We start from the raw sequence: 27,158 nt of genomic DNA, 5'->3' as shown, positions 1-27,158 counted from the left end.
TCCCGCAGCCCCCGGCCCCACGGCGATGGCGCTCCATCGCCAAGACGGCCCGGCGGGCTCTGCGCCGGCTCTTCTCCTTCAGCTGCCTCCGGGGGCAGCGAGAGGACTGAGCCCAGAGCCAGAACCAGGAGGAGGCCCTGAGATGCCGGCTCCCCCTGAGAATGATCGGCTCCCAGTGGCAGGTCCGGGTGGCATTGGCACCCCAGCCCAACTTTACCCCCTCTCCCCTTCTCCCTCTCCTCTTTCCCATCCCTATCCCTCTACCCCACATTTCTTGTTAAATAAAATCCCCATTGTTGGTAGATGGTCTCTTCGGCACCTTCATTCACACACAGGCATCTCTCACTGACCACACCTTACCAGGGGCACACACCTGCACACAGCACTCCAGGTGTGGCCTCCCCAGGGCCCAGCTCAGAGGGACAATCACTGCCCTGGTCCTGCTGGCCACGCTGCTGCTGACACAGAAGGCCAGGAGGCCACCGGCCCCCTTACCCACCTGGGCACATGCCAGGACATGTCAGTTTGGATACTCTCAGCCAGCACCCCCATGGCCTTTCTTGCCGGGCAGCTTTCCAGCCACTCTGCCCCCAGCCTGGGGCACTGAGGGGATTCTTGGGACACAAGGGCAGGACCCAGGCCTGGCTCTTCTGGAACCTCACCCCACTGGCCATACACCATCAATCCAGCCTGTCCACATTCCCCTGAAGATCCTTCCTACCCTCCAGCACATCAACACTCCCACCCACCTTGGTGTTATCACAAATTTCCTACTGAGGATACCCCCAATGCCCTTGGCCACATCAGCAGGACAGACACTGAACAGGACTGGATCCAGGGGCCACCACTACTGACTGGATGCTAATTCAATACAGCACCATTCAAAGCCACTCTCTGGACACTGTCAGGCCATCCTGACAGTTCTTAACCCAGCATAGTGCCCCTGCCCAAGCTCTGGGCTATCAGCTTTTCCAGGATTGTGCTGTGGGATACAGAGTCAAAGACTTGGCTCAAGTCCGGACAGACTCCATCCACAGCTTTTCCCACAGCCCTGAGGCGTGTCATCCTCAGCGCAAAGGGCATCAGGTTGCTCAGGCAGGACCCGCTTTTCCTAAACCCACACTGGCTGGGCCTGATCCCTCAGTTGTCCTCTCTGGGCCCTGTGATCCCCCTCACGATGATCTGCTCCAGAACCTCACCGGGCCCCGAGGTCAGGCTGACAGGCCTGCAGTTCCTCACATCCTTCCTGCAGCCCTTCTTGGGCATGGGTGTCCCATTGGCACCTCCAGTCACCTGGGACCTCCCCGACTGGCCAGGAATGATGACAATAAAGGATGGGAGAGTTGCTTGGCAAGCTCTTCCATGGGCTCCCTCAGCACCCCTGGGGGTCTCTGGGCAGCCCCATAGACTTGTCAGGATCTCAGCAGCTCTTGTAGGTCACCAATGACTTCCACAGGGATTGCAGGGGGTCAGATCTGCTCCCTGTCCCTGTGTGCCAGCTCGGGGGACTGCTTGTCCTCCAGATAACCCATCTGACTCCTGAAAGCTGAGGCAAACAAGGCATTCTGTACCTCAGGCTTTTCCTCGTCCTTTGTGATCACGTTCCCCTCACCCCCACATCGAATAAAGAAAGGAGATTTTTCTTTGGCACTCCTGTGTTCCTAATCTCTTCTAACAAAGACTTTTTATTGTCTTTTACAGTAGTGGCCAGATTAAATTCAATGATTTTTTGCCTTCTGATGATCCTTTTTATCTGGTGTTGGGGCCAAGTGCTGGGACACATGCTTGGCTGGATGGGTAAAACACAGTTGGCCACCAGCAAAAGGCTTCTTTTGGGATGTTTAGGGGAGGAACACACAAGGTGGGAGAAATGAGAGCTACAAGTGATTGGAAGAAGAACTAGCATAGGGAAAGAGAAGGACAAAGGCCTAAAAAAAGCCTTTGTGACCAGGCTTGTCTGCATGGAAACCACCTGGCCTCTGGAAAAAAGGGTGGCCTTCCCCACCAGGCCTTTGTGACCCGCGGTGACATCGTGCCCAGAGGCCTTTGTGACGTGGGTCCGTGTCGTGACTGTGGGGGCAACAAATCCCTGCAGTGGCCACTCCCAGGAGAGCAGCTCTCTGAGGAGGCAGCAGCTTCTCTGGAGGCAGCAGCTCCCCTGGGTGATTGTGGCCAGTGTTCGTCAGAGCACTCCCACAATGTGGAAGAAAGAGGAGGCAAATGCCCATGACCAGCCCCGTGAGGGGCAGCCACTGCTATCCAAGCAGCAAAAGGTGAGGGCCGGGGATGGAGGGAGAGGCTGCAGTGGGACCTGGCGGAAGCCCCGGGGCACAGACAGCCAGGCCTGGCACCAGGCCACGCTCTGCAAGGGAGCCAATGATGGGATGGCTCAGGCACAGCAATGACCCAGAGGCAACGAGCACAGCTGGGAACCCAGCCCAGCCTGGCTGTTGTGGCCAGCACCTGCCCTGGGGCCAGGCCTGGGCTTGCTGGCAAGTGGGGGACACCGTGCCCACACAGCCACCTCCCTCCCACTCCTACCCCTGCTTTCCACAGGTGAGCCACAGCCAGCCACAGGGACCACCTCAGGTCACCTCAACAGTCAAGATGCCACGTGGCAGTGTCACACAGACACAGAGACTGTCTGTGTCCGACTTGCCGCCTCTCCATGGCCCTCAATTGCCACTGGAACCTCCTTGCCAGCTCAGCCCTCAAATGCAAAGAGCAGCCTCGGCAAGGGTCAAGCTGCCCCCTCTGCCAGCAGCAGCAGCCTCTGGGTCTTCTCCCAGAGACACAGCACATGTTGTGGGCTCCTTGGCCAGTGGCTACCAAGAGCTCATGACACCTTCACCATGGGGCACTCTGGCTGCTGGTGGGGCCTGGGAAACACCTTCGCTGGCAAGTAGAACCGAAGGGCCCTGGCATGGGTCAGCGGCAAGGCAGGGCCATCGCCTGCCACCCATGCAACCCACACACAGCGTGCAGATCTGCACTGGGAGCCAGCCGGCTTGGCAGCACCTGGGGCACTCTGAGACAGAGGTGCTCCTCGAGCTTCTGGAAGGGCATGGTAGCAGCACCTGCAGTGATGTGTTCAGAGACCTGGGCCCATGTCTTCGTGAGAACAGGCCCATCGAGTCCACCCAGAGAACCACAAAGTGGTTGAGTGGGCACCAGAGGGCAGAGGCAATTCATCATCCAGCCAAGCAAAGTGCACATCGCAAGCAGCTGTGCCCAGAGGACGACGAGGCTGTGATGCTTCGTCTCTGTAAAATGAGTAAGCAGCTGGAGGAGATGGAAGACAAAGTGTATGATGTGATGTTTAGAGACATCTTCTCCTCCCTAGAAGACAAAGAAAGCCCCGTAAGGTCCACATGCATCTCCAGGGATCCACCATGCCCCACCCTGAAGCCAGCTGTAGGCCCCTCGGACCTGCACAGTGCATCCAGCGTGACGGAAGATGCTGCAGGAGAGACACAAAAGTTCTCCCAGCTTGTGTCTCTTGACCAGTTGTTGGCTGAGCTGGACCCTGTCGCAGACAGCTCCATGCCTTCTGATGCTCTTGCCAAGGGCTCCACAGGAGAGGCAGAAAACAACACAGAGATTGCACATCCTGACCTGCTGGAACAGCTGTGCTCTGTCTCTGGGGACTCGCCATCAAGTACCCTTCTAAACCAGGTACTGGAAATACGGGATGAAGAAGAGCTCCATGACAGAGCAGCGGCAGGAGAGATGCAGAGTGGGCCAGAGAGCACACTGTCTCTCCCAACACAAGAAGAAGAAGAGGAAGAGACAGCACCAGCGGCAGACGGTGATCCCTGCAATGAGGGGCACAGCAAACCTCTCCCCATGGCTCTTCCCGAAGAGGCAAAGATGTCTCTGGTTTGCGCCTCGTCTGCCAAAACCATGGAGGAGATTGACGTGGAATGGCTTGAGGCTGGCTGTACCCAGGCCGCCCCTCCCCAGGAAGAGCCCCGCAGGGCTGGGGAGCCGGCAGGGGCTTGCCCGCTGCCTGCCCAGCCCCTGGCACGCAGCGCTCCTGCTTGCCCCGCCGGCAGCGCAGCCGTCCCGCAGCCCCCGGCCCCACGGCGATGGCGCTCCATCGCCAAGACGGCCCGGCGGGCTCTGCGCCGGCTCTTCTCCTTCAGCTGCCTCCGGGGGCAGCGAGAGGACTGAGCCCAGAGCCAGAACCAGGAGGAGGCCCTGAGATGCCGGCTCCCCCTGAGAATGATCGGCTCCCAGTGGCAGGTCTGGGTGGCATTGGCACCCCAGCCCAACTTTCCCCCCTCTCCCCTTCTCCCTCTCCTCTTTCCCATCCCTATCCCTCTACCCCACATTTCTTGTTAAATAAAATCCCCATTGTTGGTAGATGGTCTCTTCGGCACCTTCATTCACACACAGGCATCTCTCACTGACCACACCTTACCAGGGGCACACACCTGCACACAGCACTCCAGGTGTGGCCTCCCCAGAGCCCAGCTCAGAGGGACAATCACTGCCCTGGTCCTGCTGGCCACGCTGCTGCTGACACAGAAGGCCAGGAGGCCACTGGCCCCCTTACCCACCTGGGCACATGCCAGGTCATGTCAGTTTGGATACTCTCAGCCAGCACCCCCATGGCCTTTCCTGCCGGGCAGCTTTCCAGCCACTCTGCCCCCAGCCTGGGGCACTGAGGGGATTCTTGGGACACAAGGGCAGGACCCAGGCCTGGCTCTTCTGGAACCTCACCCCACTGGCCATACACCATCAATCCAGCCTGTCCACATCCCCGTGAAGATCCTTCCTACCCTCCAGCACATCAACACTCCCACCCACCTTGGTGTCATCACAAATTTCCTACTGAGGATACCCTCAATGCCCTTGGCCACATCAGCAGGACAGACACTGAACAGGACTGGCCACAGGGGACAGCACTAGTCACCAGAGACCAACTGGATGCAGCACCATTCCCCACCACTCTCTGGACATGGCCATCCTGACAGTTCTTAACCCAGCAAAGAGTACCCCTGCCCAAGCCCTGGGCTGTCAGCTTTTCCAGGATTGTGCTGTGGGATACAGAGTCAAAGGCTTGGCTGAAGTCCGGAGAGACTCCATCCACAGCTTTTCCCACAGCCCTGAGGCGTGTCATCCTCAGCGCAAAGGGCATCAGGTTGCTCAGGCAGGACCCGCCTTTCCTAAACCCACATTGGCTGGGCCTCATCCCTCAGTTGTCCTCTCTGGGCCCTGTGATCCCCCTCACGATGATCTGCTCCAGAACCTCACCGGGCCCCGAGGTCAGGCTGACAGGCCTGCAGTTCCTCACATCCTCCCTGCAGCCCTTCTTGGGCATGGGTGTCCCATTGGCACCTCCAGTCACCTGGGACCTCCCCGACTGGCCAGGAATGATGACAATAAAGGATGGGAGAGTTGCTTGGCAAGCTCTTCCATGGGCTCCCTCAGCACCCCTGGGGGTCTCTGGGCAGCCCCATAGACTTGTCAGGATCTCAGCAGCTCTTGTAGGTCACCAATGACTTCCACAGGGATTGCAGGGGGTCAGATCTGCTCCCTGTCCCTGTGTGCCAGTTCAGGGGACTGCTTGTCCTCCAGATAACCCATCTGACTCCTGAAAGCTGAGGCAAACAAGGCATTCTGTACCTCAGGCTTTTCCTCGTCCTTTGTGATCACGTTCCCCTCACCCCCACATCGAATAAAGAAAGGAGATTTTTCTTTGGCACTCCTGTGTTCCTAATCTCTTCTAACAAAGACTTTTTATTGTCTTTTACAGTAGTGGCCAGATTAAATTCAATGATTTTTTGCCTTCTGATGATCCTTTTTATCTGGTGTTGGGGCCAAGTGCTGGGACACATGCTTGGCTGGATGGGTAAAACACAGTTGGCCACCAGCAAAAGGCTTCTTTTGGGATGTTTAGGGGAGGAACACACAAGGTGGGAGAAATGAGAGCTACAAGTGATTGGAAGAAGAACTAGCATAGGGAAAGAGAGGGAGAAAGGCCTAAAAAAGGCCTTTGTGACCAGGCTTGTCTGCATGGAAACCACCTGGCCTCTGGAAAAAAGGGTGGCCTTCCCCACCAGGCCTTTGTGACCCGCGGTGACATCGTGCCCAGAGGCCTTTGTGACGTGGGTCCGTGTCGTGACTGTGGGGGCAACAAATCCCTGCAGTGGCCACTCCCAGGAGAGCAGCTCTCTGAGGAGGCAGCAGCTTCTCTGGAGGCAGCAGCTCCCCTGGGTGATTGTGGCCAGTGTTCGTCAGAGCACTCCCACAATGTGGAAGAAAGAGGAGGCAAATGCCCATGACCAGCCCCGTGAGGGGCAGTCACTGCTATCCAAGCAGCAAAAGGTGAGGGCCGGGGATGGAGGGAGAGGCTGCAGTGGGACCTGGCGGAAGCCCCGGGGCACAGACAGCCAGGCCTGGCACCAGGCCACGCTCTGCAAGGGAGCCAATGATGGGATGGCTCAGGCACAGCAATGACCCAGAGGCAACGAGCACAGCTGGGAACCCAGCCCAGCCTGGCTGTTGTGGCCAGCACCTGCCCTGGGGCCAGGCCTGGGCTTGCTGGCAAGTGGGGGACACCGTGCCCACACAGCCACCTCCCTCCCACTCCTACCCCTGCTTTCCACAGGTGAGCCACAGCCAGCCACAGGGACCACCTCAGGTCACCTCAACAGTCAAGATGCCACGTGGCAGTGTCACACAGACACAGAGACTGTCTGTGTCCGACTTGCCGCCTCTCCATGGCCCTCAATTGCCACTGGAACCTCCTTGCCAGCTCAGCCCTCAAATGCAAAGAGCAGCCTCGGCAAGGGTCAAGCTGCCCCCTCTGCCAGCAGCAGCAGCCTCTGGGTCTCCTCCCAGAGACACAGCACATGTTGTGGGCTCCTTGGCCAGTGGCTACCAAGAGCTCATGACACCTTCACCATGGGGCACTCTGGCTGCTGGTGGGGCCTGGGAAACACCTTCGCTGGCAAGTAGAACCGAAGGGCTCTGGCATGGGTCAGCGGCAAGGCAGGGCCATCGCCTGCCACCCATGCAACCCACACACAGCGTGCAGATCTGCACTGGGAGCCAGCCGGCTTGGCAGCACCTGGGGCACTCTGAGACAGAGGTGCTCCTCGAGCTTCTGGAAGGGCATGGTAGCAGCACCTGCAGTGATGTGTTCAGAGACCTGGGCCCATGTCTTCGTGAGAACAGGCCCATCGAGTCCACCCAGAGAACCACAAAGTGGTTGAGTGGGCACCAGAGGGCAGAGGCAATTCATCATCCAGCCAAGCAAAGTGCACATCGCAAGCAGCTGTGCCCAGAGGACGACGAAGCTGTGATGCTTCGTCTTTGTAAAATGAGTAAGCAGCTGGAGGAGATGGAAGACAAAGTGTATGATGTGATGTTTAGAGACATCTTCTCCTCCCTAGAAGACAAAGAAAACCCCGTAAGGTCCACATGCATCTCCAGGGATCCACCATGCCCCACCCTGGAGCCAGCTGTAGGCCCCTCGGACCTGCACAGTGCATCCAGCGTGACGGAAGATGCTGCAGGAGAGACACAAAAGTTCTCCCAGCTTGTGTCTCTTGACCAGTTGTTGGCTGAGCTGGACCCTGTCGCAGACAACTCCATGCCTTCTGATGCTCTTGCCAAGGGCTCCACAGGAGAGGCAGAAAACAACACAGAGATTGCACATCCTGACCTGCTGGAACAGCTGTGCTCTGTCTCTGGAGACTCGCCATCAAGTACCCTTCTAAACCAGGTACTGGAAATACGGGATGAAGAAGAGCTCCATGACAGAGCAGCGGCAGGAGAGATGCAGAGTGGGCCAGAGAGCACACTGTCTCTCCCAACACAAGAAGAAGAAGAGGAAGAGACAGCACCAGCGGCAGACGGTGATCCCTGCAATGAGGGGCACAGCAAACCTCTCCCCATGGCTCTTCCCGAAGAGGCAAAGATGTCTCTGGTTTGCGCCTCGTCTGCCAAAACCATGGAGGAGATTGACGTGGAATGGCTTGAGGCTGGCTGTGCCCAGGCCGCCCCTCCCCAGGAAGAGCCCCGCAGGGCTGGGGAGCCGGCAGGGGCTTGCCCGCTGCCTGCCCAGCCCCTGGCACGCAGCGCTCCTGCTTGCCCCGCCGGCAGCGCAGCCGCCCCGCAGCCCCCGGCCCCACGGCGATGGCGCCCCATCGCCAAGACGGCCCGGCGGGCTCTGCGCCGGCTCTTCTCCTTCAGCTGCCTCCGGGGGCAGCGAGAGGACTGAGCCCAGAGCCAGAACCAGGAGGAGGCCCTGAGATGCCGGCTCCCCCTGAGAATGATCGGCTCCCAGTGGCAGGTCTGGGTGGCATTGGCACCCCACCCCAACTTTACCCCCTCCTCCCCTTCTCACTCTCTTCTTTCCCATCCCTACCTCTCTACCCCACATTTCTTGTTAAATAAAATCCCCATTGTTGGTAGATGGTCTCTTTGGCACCTTCATTCACACACAGGCATCTCTCACTGACCACACCTTACCAGGGGCACACACCTGCACGCAGCACTCCAGGTGTGGCCTCCCCAGAGCCCAGCTCAGAGGGACAATCACTGCCCTGGTCCTGCTGGCCACGCTGCTGCTGACACAGAAGGCCAGGAGGCCACCGGCCCCCTTACCCACCTGGGCACATGCCAGGTCATGTCAGTTTGGATACTCTCAGCCAGCACCCCCATGGCCTTTCCTGCCGGGCAGCTTTCCAGCCACTCTGCCCCCAGCCTGGGGCACTGAGGGGATTCTTGGGACACAAGGGCAGGACCCAGGCCTGGCTCTTCTGGAACCTCACCCCACTGGCCATACACCATCAATCCAGCCTGTCCACATCCCCGTGAAGATCCTTCCTACCCTCCAGCACATCAACACTCCCACCCACCTTGGTGTCATCACAAATTTCCTACTGAGGATACCCTCAATGCCCTTGGCCACATCAGCAGGACAGACACTGAACAGGACTGGCCACAGGGGACAGCACTAGTCACCAGAGACCAACTGGATGCAGCACCATTCCCCACCACTCTCTGGACATGGCCATCCTGACAGTTCTTAACCCAGCAAAGAGTACCCCTGCCCAAGCCCTGGGCTGTCAGCTTTTCCAGGATTGTGCTGTGGGATACAGAGTCAAAGGCTTGGCTCAAGTCCGGAGAGACTCCATCCACAGCTTTTCCCACAGCCCTGAGGCGTGTCATCCTCAGCGCAAAGGGCATCAGGTTGCTCAGGCAGGACCCGCCTTTCCTAAACCCACATTGGCTGGGCCTCATCCCTCAGTTGTCCTCTCTGGGCCCTGTGATCCCCCTCACGATGATCTGCTCCAGAACCTCACCGGGCCCCCGAGGTCAGGCTGACAGGCCTGCAGTTCCTCACATCCTTCCTGCAGCCCTTCTTGGGCATGGGTGTCCCATTGGCACCTCCAGTCACCTGGGACCTCCCCGACTGGCCAGGAATGATGACAATGAAGGATGGGAGAGTTGCTTGGCAAGCTCTTCCATGGGCTCCCTCAGCACCCCTGGGGGTCTCTGGGCAGCCCCATAGACTTGTCAGGGTCTCAGCAGCTCTTGTAGGTCACCAATGACTTCCACAGGGATTGCAGGGGGTCAGGTCTGCTCCCTGTCCCTGTGTGCCAGCTCAGGGGACTGCTTGTCCTCCAGATAACCCATCTGACTCCTGAAAGCTGAGGCAAACAAGGCAATCTGTACCTCAGGCTTTTCCTCGTCCTTTGTGATCACGTTCCCCTCACCCCCACATCGAATAAAGAAAGGAGATTTTTCTTTGGCACTCCTGTGTTCCTAATCTCTTCTAACAAAGACTTTTTATTGTCTTTTACAGTAGTGGCCAGATTAAATTCAATGATTTTTTGCCTTCTGATGATCCTTTTTATCTGGTGTTGGGGCCAAGTGCTGGGACACATGCTTGGTTGGATGGGTAAAACACAGTTGGCCACCAGCAAAAGGCTTCTTTTGGGATGTTTAGGGGAGGAACACACAAGGTGGGAGAAATGAGAGCTACAAGTGATTGGAAGAAGAACTAGCATAGGGAAAGAGAGGGAGAAAGGCCTAAAAAAGGCCTTTGTGACCAGGCTTGTCTGCATGGAAACCACCTGGCCTCTGGAAAAAAAGGGTGGCCGTGCCCACCAGGCCTTTGTGACCCACGGTGACATCGTGCCCAGAGGCCTTTGTGACGTGGGTCCGTGTCGTGACTGTGGGGGCAACAAATCCCTGCAGTGGCCACTCCCAGGAGAGCAGCTCTCTGAGGAGGCAGCAGCTTCTCTGGAGGCAGCAGCTCCCCTGGGTGATTGTGGCCAGTGTTTGTCAGAGCACTCCCACAATGTGGAAGAAAGAGGAGGCAAATGCCCATGACCAGCCCCGTGAGGGGCAGTCACTGCTATCCAAGCAGCAAAAGGTGAGGGCCGGGGATGGAGGGAGAGGCTGCAGTGGGACCTGGCGGAAGCCCCGGGGCACAGACAGCCAGGCCTGGCACCAGGCCACGCTCTGCAAGGGAGCCAATGATGGGATGGCTCAGGCACAGCAATGACCCAGAGGCAACGAGCACAGCTGGGAACCCAGCCCAGCCTGGCTGCTGTGGCCAGCACCTGCCCTGGGGCCAGGCCTGGGCTTGCTGGCAAGTGGGGGACACCGTGCCCACACAGTCACCTCCCTCCCACTCCTACCCCTGCTTTCCACAGGTGAGCCACAGCCAGCCACAGGGACCACCTCAGGTCATCTCAACAGTCAAGATGCCACGTGGCAGTGTCACACAGACACAGAGACTGTCTGTGTCCGACTTGCCGCCTCTCCATGGCCCTCAATTGCCACTGGAACCTCCTTGCCAGCTCAGCCCTCAAATGCAAAGAGCAGCCTCGGCAAGGGTCAAGCTGCCCCCTCTGCCAGCAGCAGCAGCCTCTGGGTCTTCTCCCAGAGGCACAGCACATGTTGTGGGCTCTGTGGCCAGTGGCTACCAAGAGCTCATGACACCTTCACCATGGGGCACTGTGGCTGCTGGTGGAGCCTGGGAAACACCTTCCCTGGCAAGTAGAACCGAAGGGCTCTGGCATGGGTCAGCGGCAAGGCAGGGCCATCGCCTGCCACCCATGCAACCCACACACAGCGTGCAGATCTGCACTGGGAGCCAGCCGGCTTGGCAGCACCTGGGGCACTCTGAGACAGAGGTGCTCCTCGAGCTTCTGGAAGGGCATGGTAGCAGCACCTGCAGTGATGTGTTCAGAGACCTGGGCCCATGTCTTCGTGAGAACAGGCCCATCGAGTCCACCCAGAGAACCACAAAGTGGTTGAGTGGGCACCAGAGGGCAGAGGCAATTCATCATCCAGCCAAGCAAAGTGCACATCGCAAGCAGCTGTGCCCAGAGGACGACGAAGCTGTGATGCTTCGTCTTTGTAAAATGAGTAAGCAGCTGGAGGAGATGGAAGACAAAGTGTATGATGTGATGTTTAGAGACATCTTCTCCTCCCTAGAAGACAAAGAAAACCCCGTAAGGTCCACATGCATCTCCAGGGATCCACCATGCCCCACCCTGGAGCCAGCTGTAGGCCCCTCGGACCTGCACAGTGCATCCAGCGTGACGGAAGATGCTGCAGGAGAGACACAAAAGTTCTCCCAGCTTGTGTCTCTTGACCAGTTGTTGGCTGAGCTGGACCCTGTCGCAGACAACTCCATGCCTTCTGATGCTCTTGCCAAGGGCTCCACAGGAGAGGCAGAAAACAACACAGAGATTGCACATCCTGACCTGCTGGAACAGCTGTGCTCTGTCTCTGGAGACTCGCCATCAAGTACCCTTCTAAACCAGGTACTGGAAATACGGGATGAAGAAGAGCTCCATGACAGAGCAGCGGCAGGAGAGATGCAGAGTGGGCCAGAGAGCACACTGTCTCTCCCAACACAAGAAGAAGAAGAGGAAGAGACAGCACCAGCGGCAGACGGTGATCCCTGCAATGAGGGGCACAGCAAACCTCTCCCCATGGCTCTTCCCGAAGAGGCAAAGATGTCTCTGGTTTGCGCCTCGTCTGCCAAAACCATGGAGGAGATTGTCGTGGAATGGCTTGAGGCTGGCTGTGCCCAGGCCGCCCCTCCCCAGGAAGAGCCCCGCAGGGCTGGGGAGCCGGCAGGGGCTTGCCCGCTGCCTGCCCAGCCCCTGGCACGCAGCGCTCCTGCTTGCCCCGCCGGCAGCGCAGCCGTCCCGCAGCCCCCGGCCCCACGGCGATGGCGCTCCATCGCCAAGACGGCCCGGCGGGCTCTGCGCCGGCTCTTCTCCTTCAGCTGCCTCCGGGGGCAGCGAGAGGACTGAGCCCAGAGCCAGAACCAGGAGGAGGCCCTGAGATGCCGGCTCCCCCTGAGAATGATCGGCTCCCAGTGGCAGGTCCGGGTGGCATTGGCACCCCACCCCAACTTTACCCCCTCCTCCCCTTCTCACTCTCTTCTTTCCCATCCCTACCTCTCTACCCCACATTTCTTGTTAAATAAAATCCCCATTGTTGGTAGATGGTCTCTTTGGCACCTTCATTCACACACAGGCATCTCTCACTGACCACACCTTACCAGGGGCACACACCTGCACGCAGCACTCCAGGTGTGGCCTCCCCAGAGCCCAGCTCAGAGGGACAATCACTGCCCTGGTCCTGCTGGCCACGCTGCTGCTGACACAGAAGGCCAGGAGGCCACTGGCCCCCTTACCCACCTGGGCACATGCCAGGTCATGTCAGTTTGGATACTCTCAGCCAGCACCCCCATGGCCTTTCCTGCCGGGCAGCTTTCCAGCCACTCTGCCCCCAGCCTGGGGCACTGAGGGGATTCTTGGGACACAAGGGCAGGACCCAGGCCTGGCTCTTCTGGAACCTCACCCCACTGGCCATACACCATCAATCCAGCCTGTCCACATCCCCGTGAAGATCCTTCCTACCCTCCAGCACATCAACACTCCCACCCACCTTGGTGTCATCACAAATTTCCTACTGAGGATACCCTCAATGCCCTTGGCCACATCAGCAGGACAGACACTGAACAGGACTGGCCACAGGGGACAGCACTAGTCACCAGAGACCAACTGGATGCAGCACCATTCCCCACCACTCTCTGGACATGGCCATCCTGACAGTTCTTAACCCAGCAAAGAGTACCCCTGCCCAAGCCCTGGGCTGTCAGCTTTTCCAGGACTGTGCTGTGGGATACAGAGTCAAAGTCATTCTCTGTTCCCAGCCTGCTAGAAAACCATGGTCTCAGTGGTTTAAGCAGGGAGCTGCGTCCCGAGGTCACTTGTTGCAACACTGTTCCCATGTCCATCCTTAAGAAAATCTTCTTACTATGCATTTATAGGACAAGTTATAGAAATCACATCAGGAGACATCTCTTCCCTATCAGATCACAGCAGAGATCCCATGTTCTTTTTCATCATGGCACATTTCCTCACAGAGAGATGTACATGTGCCCCAAAGGTTCTAATGCTGGGTATCTGGACTTGGTAAAAACACTCATATTGGATGCATCCCCTGCCAACAGGCCTTATCTCGGGAAACAGAAGCCAGTACATGCATATGATACCTATTCTTCCAAAGCAGTACAAGGTTTTGCCTGATTTCAGGCTGTTGAAGAGAGGCAGGGGATGTGGCTTCCTGGCCTTGGCCCCCTACCCAGCCCTCAAGTTACAGTATCTTTATTCCTTCCTCTGAGGTCTTTTGTGCTGTTGCTGTTGTACAGCTGCAATAGCTGTAGAAACTGAAAGTAATGTGAACAACTCTGAATGATGTAACTAAAAAATTATGAAAGCATTTTTGATAAGTAAAATAATTTTTTAGATTGTGGCTTTCCAAGTAAATAATAATAATAAAAAGCTTTTAGGGTAGCCAGGCTCTTGCTTTTGCAAAAACTCAAAAAAAATTGTAGCTACATTTAAACAATAAACCATTTTCAAGCAGCAAGGGCAAAAATTTCTTTTATAAATCAGAAAGTAAGATGTTTCATTTTAAATACAATTTGCAATTTTTTTGGCTAAAATTATTCTTTGCATTTCTTGAAAATGTGTCTGGTCAACCTAAAGGCTTCATTCTTTTGTAGATCAGCTGCTTACAAAAGTGTTGCTTTTTCCTCACACTTACTCTTTTAACATACAAGGATGCGGTTTGTGTCCTCTGTTTATGAAAACCTAGTGAGTTCTTCTGAATCAGAAGTTGTTCTTCATTAAAAACATGAGATTTAATTAAATAGCTAAGTGACATTTCAGTTTTAATCAATAGCATTGTTAATAAATACAGAGTTGGTCTATTTGTTACCTTCTTGCTGTCACAAATTTTGCATGAGAAAAAGATGTGTCACTGGTGACAAAAGAAACAATTCTGTCATTAAGTACTAAGCATTTTTGATAGCTCTTAGTGTATATCCCACTAAGTAAACATTATTGTGAAGCATACTTTAAAGGCTTACAAATTATGTTTTCAAGTTTTAACCCTATTAATTAAATTAAGTTTCCATAACTATCACTTGATTTCACACACAAAGAAATGCTTTGTCTAAAATTTAGTCAGCATTTACATCAGACATTATTCTCTGTTTTTTCTCCTCTGAGATAATCTCCAATTCATCCTCAGGATGGGCACAGTTGCTTCACTGCTGTTGGTAGTTTTTCTAATACTACAACATAAACCACCCTCAGGCATTCTCAGTAGTGAGACCCAACAGGGAGGGGAAAAAAAAAAAAAAAAAGAGGCAGAATATTAAACAAAAATAGTATTTCATGAATTCTGATGAGCTGACTCCAGGATTTCCAGAAATAGAGCGGTGACCTTTCCACGGCTCAGCATTTTGTCTCTCGTAACAACCAGCAGCAGAGGAAGGTGTTAGTCCTCTGTATGAAGTGCTACATATTACTGCCCTTATAGAAAGAATCTTTTTTGAGACTCCAGTGCTGTGGCCACCATCAGAGAACCTGATTTAGGCATTTAGCAATAAAAAGTGCCAGCAACTGGCCACACTGATTATGGGTCTGGATTATTTAGCTCCCCTGAAGTTCAAGTCAACACCCCCACAAGCCTTTCCCAACTTCCATCCATGGAAGTGTCCGAGGCTGGGTAGAGCTTGGAGCAGCCTGATCCAGTGGAAGGTGTCCCCTGCCCATAGCAGGGGGCTGGAACTAGATGGTCTTTAATGTTTCTTCTAACCCAAACCATTCTATAATGCTATGATTCCCTGAGATGTGAGACAACTCCCCTTTATGGGTATCAAGAGCTAAAAACACTGTCTCCCTTTACAACATACTCCTGCTCCAGTTTCTGTCAGCCTCAATGCCTTCTAAGAGACTTTTCTGATCCCTGTGGCAGGAAAATTACCATACAAAGCATTCCCCTGGCGATCTTACCCTTGGTCCTGGAAATCCTGGTTGTCCCGGAGGACCAGGAGGTCCAACTTGCCCAGTGTCTCCTGGAGGTCCATGGGGACCCATCAGTCCTGGATGGCCCTTATGACCAGGTATCCCAGGATCACCTGGAGGACCCTTTTCTCCTTGAGGGCCTTTTTCTCCTTTGATGCCAGGCTCACCCTTAGTGAAAAAAGGACATTACCACCACAGAGTAAGAGGCAAACTTCTGATTTTCAAACACAGAGAAATGTTCACACCTGAGCTGGCTAAGTTGCTGAGTACAACATCTGGTGCATTAGAAATGATCCACAAATTATTCTGATGGAGAATGATTAAAGAGAGACCTGGGAGACTGGGAAACACTGGCTTCAGTTTTGAATGACCTCTGCCCCCAGGCCCTAACTCAAAATAGCTCTCTTTATTTCAACATAATGAAATAACCTGTAATGTTCTCCAACTTACCCTCTCTCCTTTGGAGCCAATTGCACCCTGTTTCCCTGGTGTGCCCTGCAACAAAATAAAGGTAAATATAAAAGAACCATCCATAATAAGAGTAAATAATGAAACATATGCCTTTGTAATGATTCCTGTGACCCCAGGAAAATTTATTTCCATGACAACCCCACAGTTTCCTGAGAGCTTTCCCTTTTGCTCTCAATTATCAACAATCTTCTTTCTTTATTAAAGAAAAATAACAAAAAAAAACCCAAAAAAAAACCCAAAAAAACCAGACAAAAAAATCCAAAACAAAAAGAAAATCAACAACCCACAAAAGAAAACAAAACAGAAAGCATGACAAGCATGTTGAGGGGATGATTCTCCCCCTCCACTTCCCTTCAGTTAGACCCCACCTGGTGTGCTGTGTCCAGCTCTGGTGCCAGAATATAAGCAAGGACATGAATGAGTTACAGCAAGTTCAAATGAGGCCACAAAGATGCTCAGAGAGCTGGAGCATTTCTGCTGTGGATTCAGGCTGAGAGGGCAGGGATTGTTCAGCCTGAAGGAGGGAAGGTTCTGGGGGAACCTTAGAGCCCCTTCCAGTACTAAAAGGGAGTTTTTAAGAAAAATGGGGATGAACTTTTTTGTCAGGGACTGTAGTGATAGGACAAGAGTTAAATGGCTTCACAGTCAGAGAGGGTGATATTTGGTAGAAATTTTTCACTTCAAGGGTGGTGAGGCACTAGAACAAATTGTCCAGAGAAGTTGTGAATTTCCCATTTCTGTAATGGTTTAAAATCAGGTTGAATGAGGTTCCAAGCAACCTGGTCTAGTGGAAGGTGTCTCTGCCCCTGGCAGGGTGGGCATAAATTGATGATATTTAAGATCCCTTCCAACCATTCTATCAAAAAAACCCGGTCTGTTGCAACTACGGTAACACCCTTGATGATTTTTTTCCCTGTGACACCAATCTTATATTGAAACAATTAGGAATTTAACTTACCTCTTTTCCAGGAGGACCTTTCTCACCTGGCTCTCCCTAAGAGACACAGAAACTGGATTTAGCATTGCACTGGAGGAGTTGGAAGAAAGACTCCACCTAATAACCATAAGTCTTTTGTTGTGTTAACAAGTTTTCTTCTACATGGTAGCAGGTTTGCATGATTTATCCTTATCCTACTGCTATTGGTCATTCCTGGATAGCAGGACACATCCTGCTATTTGGAAAGAATTTTTTAGTGAATTTGCATGCCATGTTAAAATAAATAACAGGAAGTAATTTCTAACAAACCAGCTGAGGGCAGATGTTTCACTCAAAGTGTGTTCCTGCTTTCAATACATTTTGTTCCTTTTTCTTACCAACAATTCCCAAAGCTTCATACACTCTATATGGCCTTGCTTAACTTAAGGAGCACCAGCATCATACCCATAAGTGTCTGAAGATGTAAATTAAGTAAATTTTGCAGGCAGAAGTACCATCTTGTATTATACCAGCTGCAAAAACACATACAGAGGATAAAGGAATTTTAAGCCTGCTCACCTGTCTTTCAGAACTATATTAAATAATCATAATTTGAATAAGCACCCTCAGAATTATTTATATATATATATAAATTTATTTTTTTTTCACTTACAATGTGATGAGTACACAATAGAGTTTCCATTTTAGTGTTTCAATGAAAAAAGTATCACTGAAGTCCTGAACTGCACATAAAGCAAAATGAACATTAAACTTGTTGTTCCTGAAATTCTGGCCACTTTCCCATCTCATGTACAGAAAAAAATAATCTTTCTAAGTCTGTTTGCAGGCAAAACACATGATCATATCTATAACATGCATTCAGGTGATATTTTCCCCTGGAAACAGAGCATCTTCAGCTGTGTTAGCATCCATGCATGTATCCATGAGAAATGGAACTAATCAGAGATGTGTGATGCAAATTAGACTGCATTAAACTCACCTGAGTTTTCCTTAAGGCCACTTTAGTTTTAAATGGCCACCATGTTTGCTGCTTAAAATTGATTACCCAGAAAAATATTTCTTTCTCCTCTTTTCATCCAAAAGCTCACTTTCAAATTATAAAATAAAATATTAAAAAATACAGAAAGAAGAAAGAACCATCCCATGAAAGATTCAGCTCTGCTAGAGACACAAAGATCTTTTAAATCTCATTTTTTTGTCACAACAAATCTAGAAATATAAAAAAAACCAAAAACCCAGCATTCACTTTTCCCATCCTTCCAGTGGAATTCAACATCTTTTACTCACTTTGAAAGGTCTAAAGATACTGGATTCTGAGTCTGTGATATTGTCATGGGTATAGGTTAATTATTTATTATTTTAGATCACTTTGGGAGATACATGAATGCTTTAATTGCAATGTACCTCTGTTGCTAGCAACAAAGGAATTTCCCTTTAGAGTAGCAAATATCAGAAATACCTGTATTATTACTGGCACTCAGAATTTCCCTATTTAGTCCATCTAAGGTTCATGCAGAGGTATAATCTGAGAACTTAAATACCCCATACTTGAATTAAGAAGACTACTGAAGTAGTCTGATTAATGTACACATTATCAGGGCCGACTGGCAGGTACCAGCTCCATACATGAGATTATGGTTGCTCATCCATATGAAAAATGCTATTTTTGCAGTCCAGTTTCCTTTGGAAGTAAAATTATATGGCTTCTGGATTCGTCAGATCTCCTGCTTACACTTTTTTTTTTTAATCTAACTGAAGATGACCGTGTCTAAATGTCTAACATTTAAAAGCAGGTAAAGAGAGGATCTAATCCATCCCCAGACATACTTACAGGTGGTCCTCGGGGTCCTATAAAGCCAGGGAGTCCTGGGCTGCCTGTTTCTCCTTTATTTCCTTTGGGACCCTTAGGACAGAAATGAAACAGACACTAGCAGCCCTTTCCCCAGCACTTCTTTCCCAGAGCATTCATTTAGAGATACTGGAACTGGGAAATTTCCCTTTAGCAGCAGGACTCCCAACACTGACAAGGAAGAACAAAGTATTTTAGAAAAGCAGGTTGCAGGCACCGTGGTTGCATTATTAATAAGCTATGCAGGGTCCCTGGGAGAAGATGAAAAGGAAGGGACAATTATGGCAGGGGGAGGAGGTGTGTTCCATGGTTGTGGTGGTGTCACATGGTTTATAAGGGGGTGTTGAGTGTGGAAATGCTGTGATGGATGATGACAGGGAAACAGTGCAGGTGGTCGTACTGCTCAAATCCAAAAATACAACCAATAGACAGCTACAGGGCTTCTTCTTCACCTTTATTTCCAGGTTCAATTTATAAAATGTCTGTCTTTCACTTATCTCTTGTGATGTTCTGTCAAACTGTCCCTTTTCCCTTGCAGATCAGGGCAGTAGAAATGACAGTTCATGATACAGAACTGTTTCAGGCACACTTCTGATGTGGTTTTAACTCTTAGTTTAACCTTTGCTTTCAGAGCTTTGTTCCCTACTTTTTCAGTTCAGAACATAGCCCTTTTTCTTCTTAGAGTAAAACTCATACAAAGTGAGCACCAATGAGCCTGACAGGCACAAAGCACATGGATTTGGGGTGTGCAACTTGCCCTGGAGACTTCAGGAGCTGGACTGTGTTTCTGTGTGTGGGCTTAAGCATGAGCAAGTGTGACTTGTGATGGGTATTGTCAGCAAATGCCTAAAGAGAAGGCTCCTGGCAGGTTTTACCTTATGGTTACAAGTCAGCAGTGGTGAAGGTGGAAAAAAAAATCACCCTTATTGTCATATTAACCTTCCTCACATCTCCTTTTCAAAATAGAAATATAAAATATTGGCTTGTCACACCACATAGTGAAGGAAATTAGTGCATTTCAAAATAAATGGATTTATGTACAGCACAAGCAGACACTTCCCATAATAACCTTTATGAAAAGGAGAGGATTCATTTTAATGACAGAGAAAGATAATGATGAGATGACTGTCTGTTCTGCTGACCAGCACTGTCTCATTGTTTCCCCTTCCTCATCCATCTGACTTTATCCTTTTTCAATCTCCTATGTTATTTTTGGACTCTTAAATCCTCTGGAGCAAAGGCTGCTGTGGTGCTGTTTGTGCAGGAAGCTGTCTGGTGAATCTCTGGGTCACATCGTATAGGGACTGTGATAACACTATGATGATTAAAATAATAATCCCCACTTGGCATTCACAAGGCATCCCAAAGCCACAGTGACCTGATAAAGACCCAGAAGGTGAAAAATCAGTGATAGGAATTGGGAATGGGTGGGTGTAATGAAAAGAAGAAAAGAAGTTTAAAAGGCAAAAGCAAGGATCCATGGGGTAAGAAGCAATGGCAGAAATCCCAGGAAGGTAAAAAGAGCTTATGTCAAGGACAAAAAGCCTGTGGAACTTATTTTTTGGTGCAGAAAGGCTGTCAGACTGCAGCACCCTGTCCTACCTCCCCACACAAAAAGGTGTTATTTGCTTCTCTGAGACATCCCTGCAGATGCTTGATCAGGGCACAAGTCAGTGATGAGGTTGGGCTGGCTTTATGGCTTTGCAAGAGTCACAAAGAGTGAAGTCCTGCTGCAACTTTTCACATTCCTCCTGCTCTGCCTTTGTTTCCCTGTTAATGCAACAGTCCAGCAAGCTGTACTGTCTCCATGGGCAAAGAGAGGGAAGAGCCCTGCATTGTGATAGATGCTACTGGGCACAAGGGAATATTTTCATGGATTTGCTGAATTCTGGACGACTTTCAGCAGAATAGAGGAAAAAAACACAAAAAACCAAGCAAACCACCAGCTCCTCACTGTCCTTCTAACAGCTCTTCATTTCCAAGCTGTTCTTCCCCACAGGATGGCCTCAGGGGAGTTTCATTATGCTTCCTGATCCTGGTTTACTGCCCGAAGTCTGCTCTTCCCCCGATTGCCTGTGAGGATTTTTCTGCTGCCACTATTCCTCAATGGCATCCTGCCAACTCCCTCAGGCCCTCTCCTTCCTTGTGACAACTCTCTGCTGGCTGCACGCTCTCTGCTTGGCAAAATTAAATCTACTGGTGAAGATGAGGCATGCCAATCTTTTTGCCATGCTAGGCAATCAATCATATCCATTTGTTGTGAAAACTTAACTTTCACTGGGAACAGTGATGACCCAACTAGCATCTCAATTCCAGGAACGTAGCCAAACCCCCTTCAAACTTGTGGCCAGCCAGTGATTTTCAGATTACCCTTCTTCAGACATGGAAACCAACACACAAACCAGCTACAGATAATCCACTCCTCCTACATTTCATCAGTCACCTCTCCTGGATGCATGAGTTTCCCTTTGTGGTACTTACTGGGATACCAGCTGGGCCAGGTTCTCCTGCAGATCCAGGCACTCCATTCTTGCCCTGTGTCAAAAGAAGAAAAGTTTAGTGATATAATGCATGCTAAAACTAGAAATATCCAGCTACGCCTACACCAGCAGGGATTTCTTTAGCATTGTTCAATCTCCTCTCCTGACAGACTGTGAAGTGTCTTATTTCCAACTGACCTCACAGCTTCTGCATCCCTGATTGCATGGCTGATCTCAGGAAAAAAAAAATCAGTATTAGGACACAAATCCACAGGCCTGAGGAGGACCAAACCACTTCTCCTTCTCCTTTCCTTCACCCTTGTCCTTATCATATGCAGCATCCTTCTGTATGGATGGAGCCACCTCCTCTGGCTGCTCCAAGTCATCACTGTTCAGACAAGAGTCTTTTTAATCATCTCAGGCTTCCCCTTTTTTGGGGAATGGAGAGAAACACTTGTTCTAACAGCTGATACTTACCTGACACCAGAATTCAGAACAAGCCAAATGATCCTTTAAAGGGACCTGTTTCTCACTGTTCCTTAAGAAAGCAGCTGAGCTAATCATGCACAAAGTTTGGTGAGATGAAGTTCTACACTCCTCTCAATTCAACATGCAGAGTCTTTCCCTTCATTAGAGTTGGCCATAAAGACTAGCCCTTGTACTCTCAATATTCAAAATCATGCCCTACACTCTTTTTTAGATAAAAAATAAGGAAAAGGAAGAACAAGACAAACTGACACTTCGACCTTCAACATAAAAGTAACTCTTCTGCAAAGAAGAATATGGCCTGGAGTTATGATAATTTCTATCTCTTCAAATATTTTTACTCACTGCTAGTGTTGTGCAGGGGCACGACACAATAGTGAGTGATGCCAACAGTACAGGAGTAATGAGATCAATTATCAGGTAGACACAGGAGCTCTCCTTATGTTCTTGCAATCTCATCTAAACTGTCCCAGCTTGGAGGGACCTGCTGCTCCAATTCTTGGCATTATTGAGTCAGCATTTTTTTCCCCCCTGATCATGCTGCAGAATCTGTTTCACTACCAGGTCTTCCAAGAAGAAAAGGAACTCATTCATTGCAACACACTAAAGATGGGCCTTGGTTCAGTAACAGAGATCTCTATTCAGATTTCATAAGGATTAATTTCTAAGACAGAATTTTAAACCCTATGAAATTAATAAAAGTAATTTCTGAGCCATCCCAAATGAGACTTTTTGAAGTGTCAACTAGATTTCTGTTTCTCCACTGAAGCTGAAATGAAATAGTACAGGTGAATAGTATCACAAGTGGACCCCACAAAACTCAGCATGGGTACCCACAGTGAGTGCCTACCTTTGAAAAGTGAGATCATGTGAGAAGTGAGTAGAATCCCAGAGGTAGGACTGAAATACGAGTATTTCTGACTCTGCAGTCCTGACAGAATCCATTGAACTGTTCTTCCCACTGAACAGTTGCTGCAGTTGAGTCAGCAACCATCAGTCCCTTGCACTACTGTAAGTCTTCATCAATTTCTAGCAATATTGTTATTTGTCTTTCTGAAAGGCAAAGTGTTTTAATCAAACATTCTGAATCTTCCTAAACTCTCTTCTTTCAAGCCAGAGTTCTGGACTGCAGAACATTCCCATCACACACAATGCCCCATCCCTGGAAGTTTTCAAGGTTGGGCTGGATGGAGCTCTGAGCAAGCTGCTTTAGTGGGTGGCATCCCTTTCCATGGCAAGGGGTTAGAACTACATTATCTTTAATGTTCTTTCCAATCTAAACCATTCTATGAACTATGATGTACCTCTAGAAACAGCTTGTCAGGAGAGAAAACTCACCGGCTGCCCTCGGGGTCCTCGAGGGCCCTGTGGTCCTATGGGACCAGGATCACCCTGAGAGGAAGAAAAGTATTCTGGTGAGTGAGAAAGGTCTGACATGGATGCAAGTGAACAAACATTTTAAAATGTTCCTGCTAAATTACATTGTTCACATATTAGGGGAAGCAGTATTAAAGGAGTCTCACTTCCCCCTTTCAGTTATTTATGAGGAAAACCAAACCTTTGAATTTTAAACACCTACCACTAAATGCAGTCCAATTACAGGCAGAAACAATTTCTATCAGGTTATTATCAGATTATCTTAAAGCTGTATTTCTTAGGGACAGAGATTCTCTGATATTTCTCAAGAACTGACAATTTTGTTCTCTCTCCCAGGAGGCTTCAGAGCCGCTTCCATCTTCTCTGAGGGGTTCCTTTTGGTATGCCTTACATTTTGCTCCGTTCACCAGTTTCTAGTGGCACAGTGAGGTGCAAATGAGAAGCCACTTCTCCAGGTCCCATGGCAGTTTGGATCCAAGCATCAGCTGCTTGGAACATTGCACTGCAGCTGCTGCAGGATCCCACTTCAACTGCACCCTCCCAGAACTTTGTTATATCACTGCATGTGACACTAATCATGCCAGAGGAACTGTTTGTACCATCTTTCTTTCCTCTGAGCAGCAGCAACTTATTCCATAGATATTTCACAGACTTCAGTGGAGCAACACACTCAGTCAGGTGCAGCTGTGGCACAGGAAGCGTGACAGAGCCTGGCCTGGTGGGACCTGCAGAGTGAAGCATTGCTCAGAGATGGGTGCCAGAAGACAGGTCCATGGCTACCAAGCACAGCCTGGGTTTCACACAATGCCACTTTCTCTGCTTATCCAAAGATGTAGCTGGCATTTTAGTGCCAGCAGTGACAAAGGCCCTCTAATTCCTTGTTTCCCATAATGATCTTTGCACAAATCATTCCCTGCAGTAATTCACCCTTTACTGAAGTTTCTGCAGCTGTTTCAGGTCAGGGTCACTGTGAATTAAATTTTTCATTTGTCAGGGAGAAGGAGATTCATTTCTGCTCAAAACAGTGCACTTACATCTTTCCCTGGTGGCCCCTCACGACCAGCAGGACCCGTCACACCTGGCTCCCCCTGCAATTCAGCAAAAAGGGAAGAGAGATCAGCTCAAGGTCAAATTCAGACCAGCATCACCACTATAAGTGGTATGGGGTCTCTGCAGTGTGTGACTGAGCTCAGTGAAAACTTTTTTAAAGCCAGCAAGAGCCTCATTCGTCTTATATGACATGCAGCTTATAAAAATAACTCAGAAACATCTCCTGTAAGTGATGCACAAGGCAGTGCTCTGCTTTCCAGCAAATTATTTGCTGCTGCTACTGCAGGCACTGAAAGAAACCAACACATTCATGATACAGAAGCTATCATAATGAGGAAGAGATGAGGATCTCCAGCACTGGATTTTTCACACAAGCTTCTGTAAGCAGAGAAATTTATTTCCCTGTAAAAAAGGCAGAATTAGGTGGAAGAACATCCAGTTTTGTATTCTCCCTTTTACACCAAGGAGCTTCAAACAGAGTGGAGAACAATTTTCATGCAGACTTGAGGTCTGAGTTTTATGACCCCACAGGCAACTAAGTCAAAGGGACATTTCTATTCACTTTTCTGTAAGTTTTATACTTGGACTTTTTTGCACTTCGTCAGCATTTGTGGAGGAGAGTTAGTACTTGTTCAACAAGTACAGTAGGGTTCCACACTTTGCCAGCATTTTAGCAGAAGGATGTGGTATGGAGGCATCCTTGAGACTTCTTCACAAAGGACTATCTCAAAGGGAGTGTCAAAGCATTAAGTTCTACCAGCTGCCTTACCTTCCCCAGAATTAGAAGTTCAGAAGAGGGAATGAAGACAGCTGATGTCATTTTTGTGCCATAGATGTGGCCCATGGAATCATAGTTGAAAAGCCACATGAAACACAGTCATCATTTTTACCTTCTGCCTCAGAAAGGGCAACTTCATTTCCCACAATCTTTATCCAAAGGATTGTGCATGTGGTACCTGTTACTTACCCGGGGACCTGGGGGACCTGTATCTCCTCTCTGTCCTTTGAAGCCCTACACAAGGGAATGAAATCAATCATTATCCATCACCCTGATGCAGGAAACACGAAGAAAACTCTGGCTTGAATATTTATTTAATAACCTTTCCAGTTTTGCCAGAAGTTACTAGGGACTGGTCAGCATGGAGCAGCTGTATCCCAGGGAGCAATCAGGCAGGGCCACATCACAGGAAGAACTTTCCATAGCTCCTTAAGCTGTAAAACCAATGCTGTGGTCTGTGTATCCGTGGTGTGACCAGCCAATATATTATTTAACCCTAAATTTTGCTGTCCCCACTCTTTCAGAGGACAGAGAACACAAGGACTATAGCTGTGACATCTGGTGGAGAGACATCAGGAGGTTACAGGCTTTCATTTCTAGGGAAGGGATTTACTCTTCTCCATGTGTGAAGGATTCAGAAATGTCTGTGTTCTATTTTTGTTGCTTATTCATGTATTTTGTTTAGTCACAATGCTGCATCTGGTTATATGTTTGCATCAGTAAAGAACCTCATTTGCCCAAGAAATACTCCCTTACTACAGTACAGGGGGTTGAGTGAGTGGAACCCTTCAGAGCAGCACCTACCGGCAATCCTCTGGCACCCTCCCGGCCTGGGAGCCCTTGTTCTCCAGGCTTTCCCTGTGGGAAACAATAATGCTCATGTTAGAGAGAGCCCCAGGTCCATCTTGCTGCTGTTGAAAACTTCCCACTCCTCTCCCTTAGCCACAACACCACTGAGAACTGGGATCTCCAGGGTTTGTCCAGCAGGGTCTGAGTCTGCAAGGAGAACAGCAGTGACAGCCATTCCCAAACACACCTCGACCTGCACTGTCACCTGCACTCTGAGATCCTGTGGCATTTTACAGCTCTGGACTGGTGCACGTTTGCAGTGTTGTAGTGCCAGAGGAGTGATGCACAGAGCTGCATCACTACCTAATCAGCACACAAAAAATCAGCATCTGCACATAGAAATGGGGTGGTTTGGTGCAAACACAAACTATCTGCAGCTGCTGTGACAAGCACTCCTCCACTTAGGAGTTGTCCTAATGCCTGGGAACTTGGCTGTTCCCAGAACCACTAAGTCCCATTTGACAAGTCACAGAAAGAGGCTGGCAATGCCTGATATTTGAAGCACATTCTTCATGTAACACATGAAACACAGAGTTTCAAGAAATAACATTCACTGCCAAGTTTACTGACATTGCCTTTTAGCTGACAACTTTGTGGCTCAGCTTTTTTCCCTCAGCAAATGCAAGTATAGACTAAATAGAGAAAATCAAATATAAACCCTCTAATTCTGGGAAACAGAACTATCTCAGAGCAATCCAGAAAAAAAGCTTTAAAGACTCCTCCTTCCCTAAATGTTTTTATGCCCCATAAACTTCTATCAAAAGGATGGATCACTAGGTTTAATGTTACAAGACAACCTTCTTTCTCTGCAGTGTTTAAGACAGCTGTAAAAGTGGAGTCACTAAGTTTTAGTGTATTTATGGTAGTTGTAAAAGTAGAAGAACCCAGTTTCTTTTCAAGATTGCTCATGTGTCATGCCTATAAATCGCTCAAGACAATACAGTCATTCTGGTGTTAAGAACAGATGTGCAAACAGGCTCCTTGTTCCCCCTAAGGAGTCCATAGATAGGCAGCTTTAAAAACAACAACTGGATGTAGCTTCTGATTGCCTGAGCAAAACAATTATAAATTACATTACCGGCTCCCCCAGAGATCCTGGTTTGCCATCTTTGCCATCATTCCCAGCAATGCCCTGTTAAATGAAATGCAAAAAAAAAAAAAGGAATCAATAAGGAAGATTGGTGGGAGTTTTGTCAGTGTGAAATCTCTGCTCATCATGACATGTTTATGTTTGCCTAAATCTCCAAAACCTTCCCTACTTCTATAGCTCAGTCATAAACCTGTCCCTGCCACACCCCTCTAACAGCATAACCTTTTCCAATATGGCAGTATTTCCCTTTCCAGCAAGGCAAGTACTCCAACAATCTTAAATCAGGATTCTAAAACCAGCTGTTATAAATCCTTGTAATGCAATTATCTTAATTCAGGCAGGCTACTTTACAGTTGAATTATCTTTGGTTCAATATTTATGACAGATTAAAAAAAAATCCCAAAATCTTGTACTGTTACATTT

The 27,158-nt window shown here is 49.8% G+C and overlaps 1 protein-coding gene across 1 annotated transcript in view; it reads right to left on the bottom strand.

Moving 5' to 3' along the window:
- Positions 1 to 27,158, bottom strand: part of COL22A1 (collagen type XXII alpha 1 chain) — a 240,622-nt gene that overhangs the window by 10,692 nt on the left and 202,772 nt on the right. The window contains exons 52-61 of the mRNA XM_014258290.2: positions 26,724 to 26,777; positions 25,601 to 25,654; positions 24,986 to 25,030; positions 24,003 to 24,056; positions 22,930 to 22,983; positions 21,107 to 21,160; positions 18,608 to 18,679; positions 16,798 to 16,833; positions 15,819 to 15,863; positions 15,357 to 15,536 (exon numbers count right to left, since the gene is read on the bottom strand). Coding sequence (XP_014113765.1) covers positions 15,357 to 15,536; positions 15,819 to 15,863; positions 16,798 to 16,833; positions 18,608 to 18,679; positions 21,107 to 21,160; positions 22,930 to 22,983; positions 24,003 to 24,056; positions 24,986 to 25,030; positions 25,601 to 25,654; positions 26,724 to 26,777 — 648 coding nt within the window. The remainder of the gene's footprint in view (positions 1 to 15,356; positions 15,537 to 15,818; positions 15,864 to 16,797; positions 16,834 to 18,607; positions 18,680 to 21,106; positions 21,161 to 22,929; positions 22,984 to 24,002; positions 24,057 to 24,985; positions 25,031 to 25,600; positions 25,655 to 26,723; positions 26,778 to 27,158) is intronic.

The sequence above is a fragment of the Pseudopodoces humilis genome, chromosome 1, assembly GCF_049639895.1.
Source record: "Pseudopodoces humilis isolate 2021_Gansu_Grassland_sample_001 chromosome 1, ASM4963989v1, whole genome shotgun sequence".
NCBI classification, from domain to species: Eukaryota; Metazoa; Chordata; class Aves; order Passeriformes; family Paridae; genus Pseudopodoces; species Pseudopodoces humilis.
The sequence above is the reverse complement of the archived record's forward strand: the minus strand, read 5'-3'. Positions and strand labels throughout refer to the sequence as shown.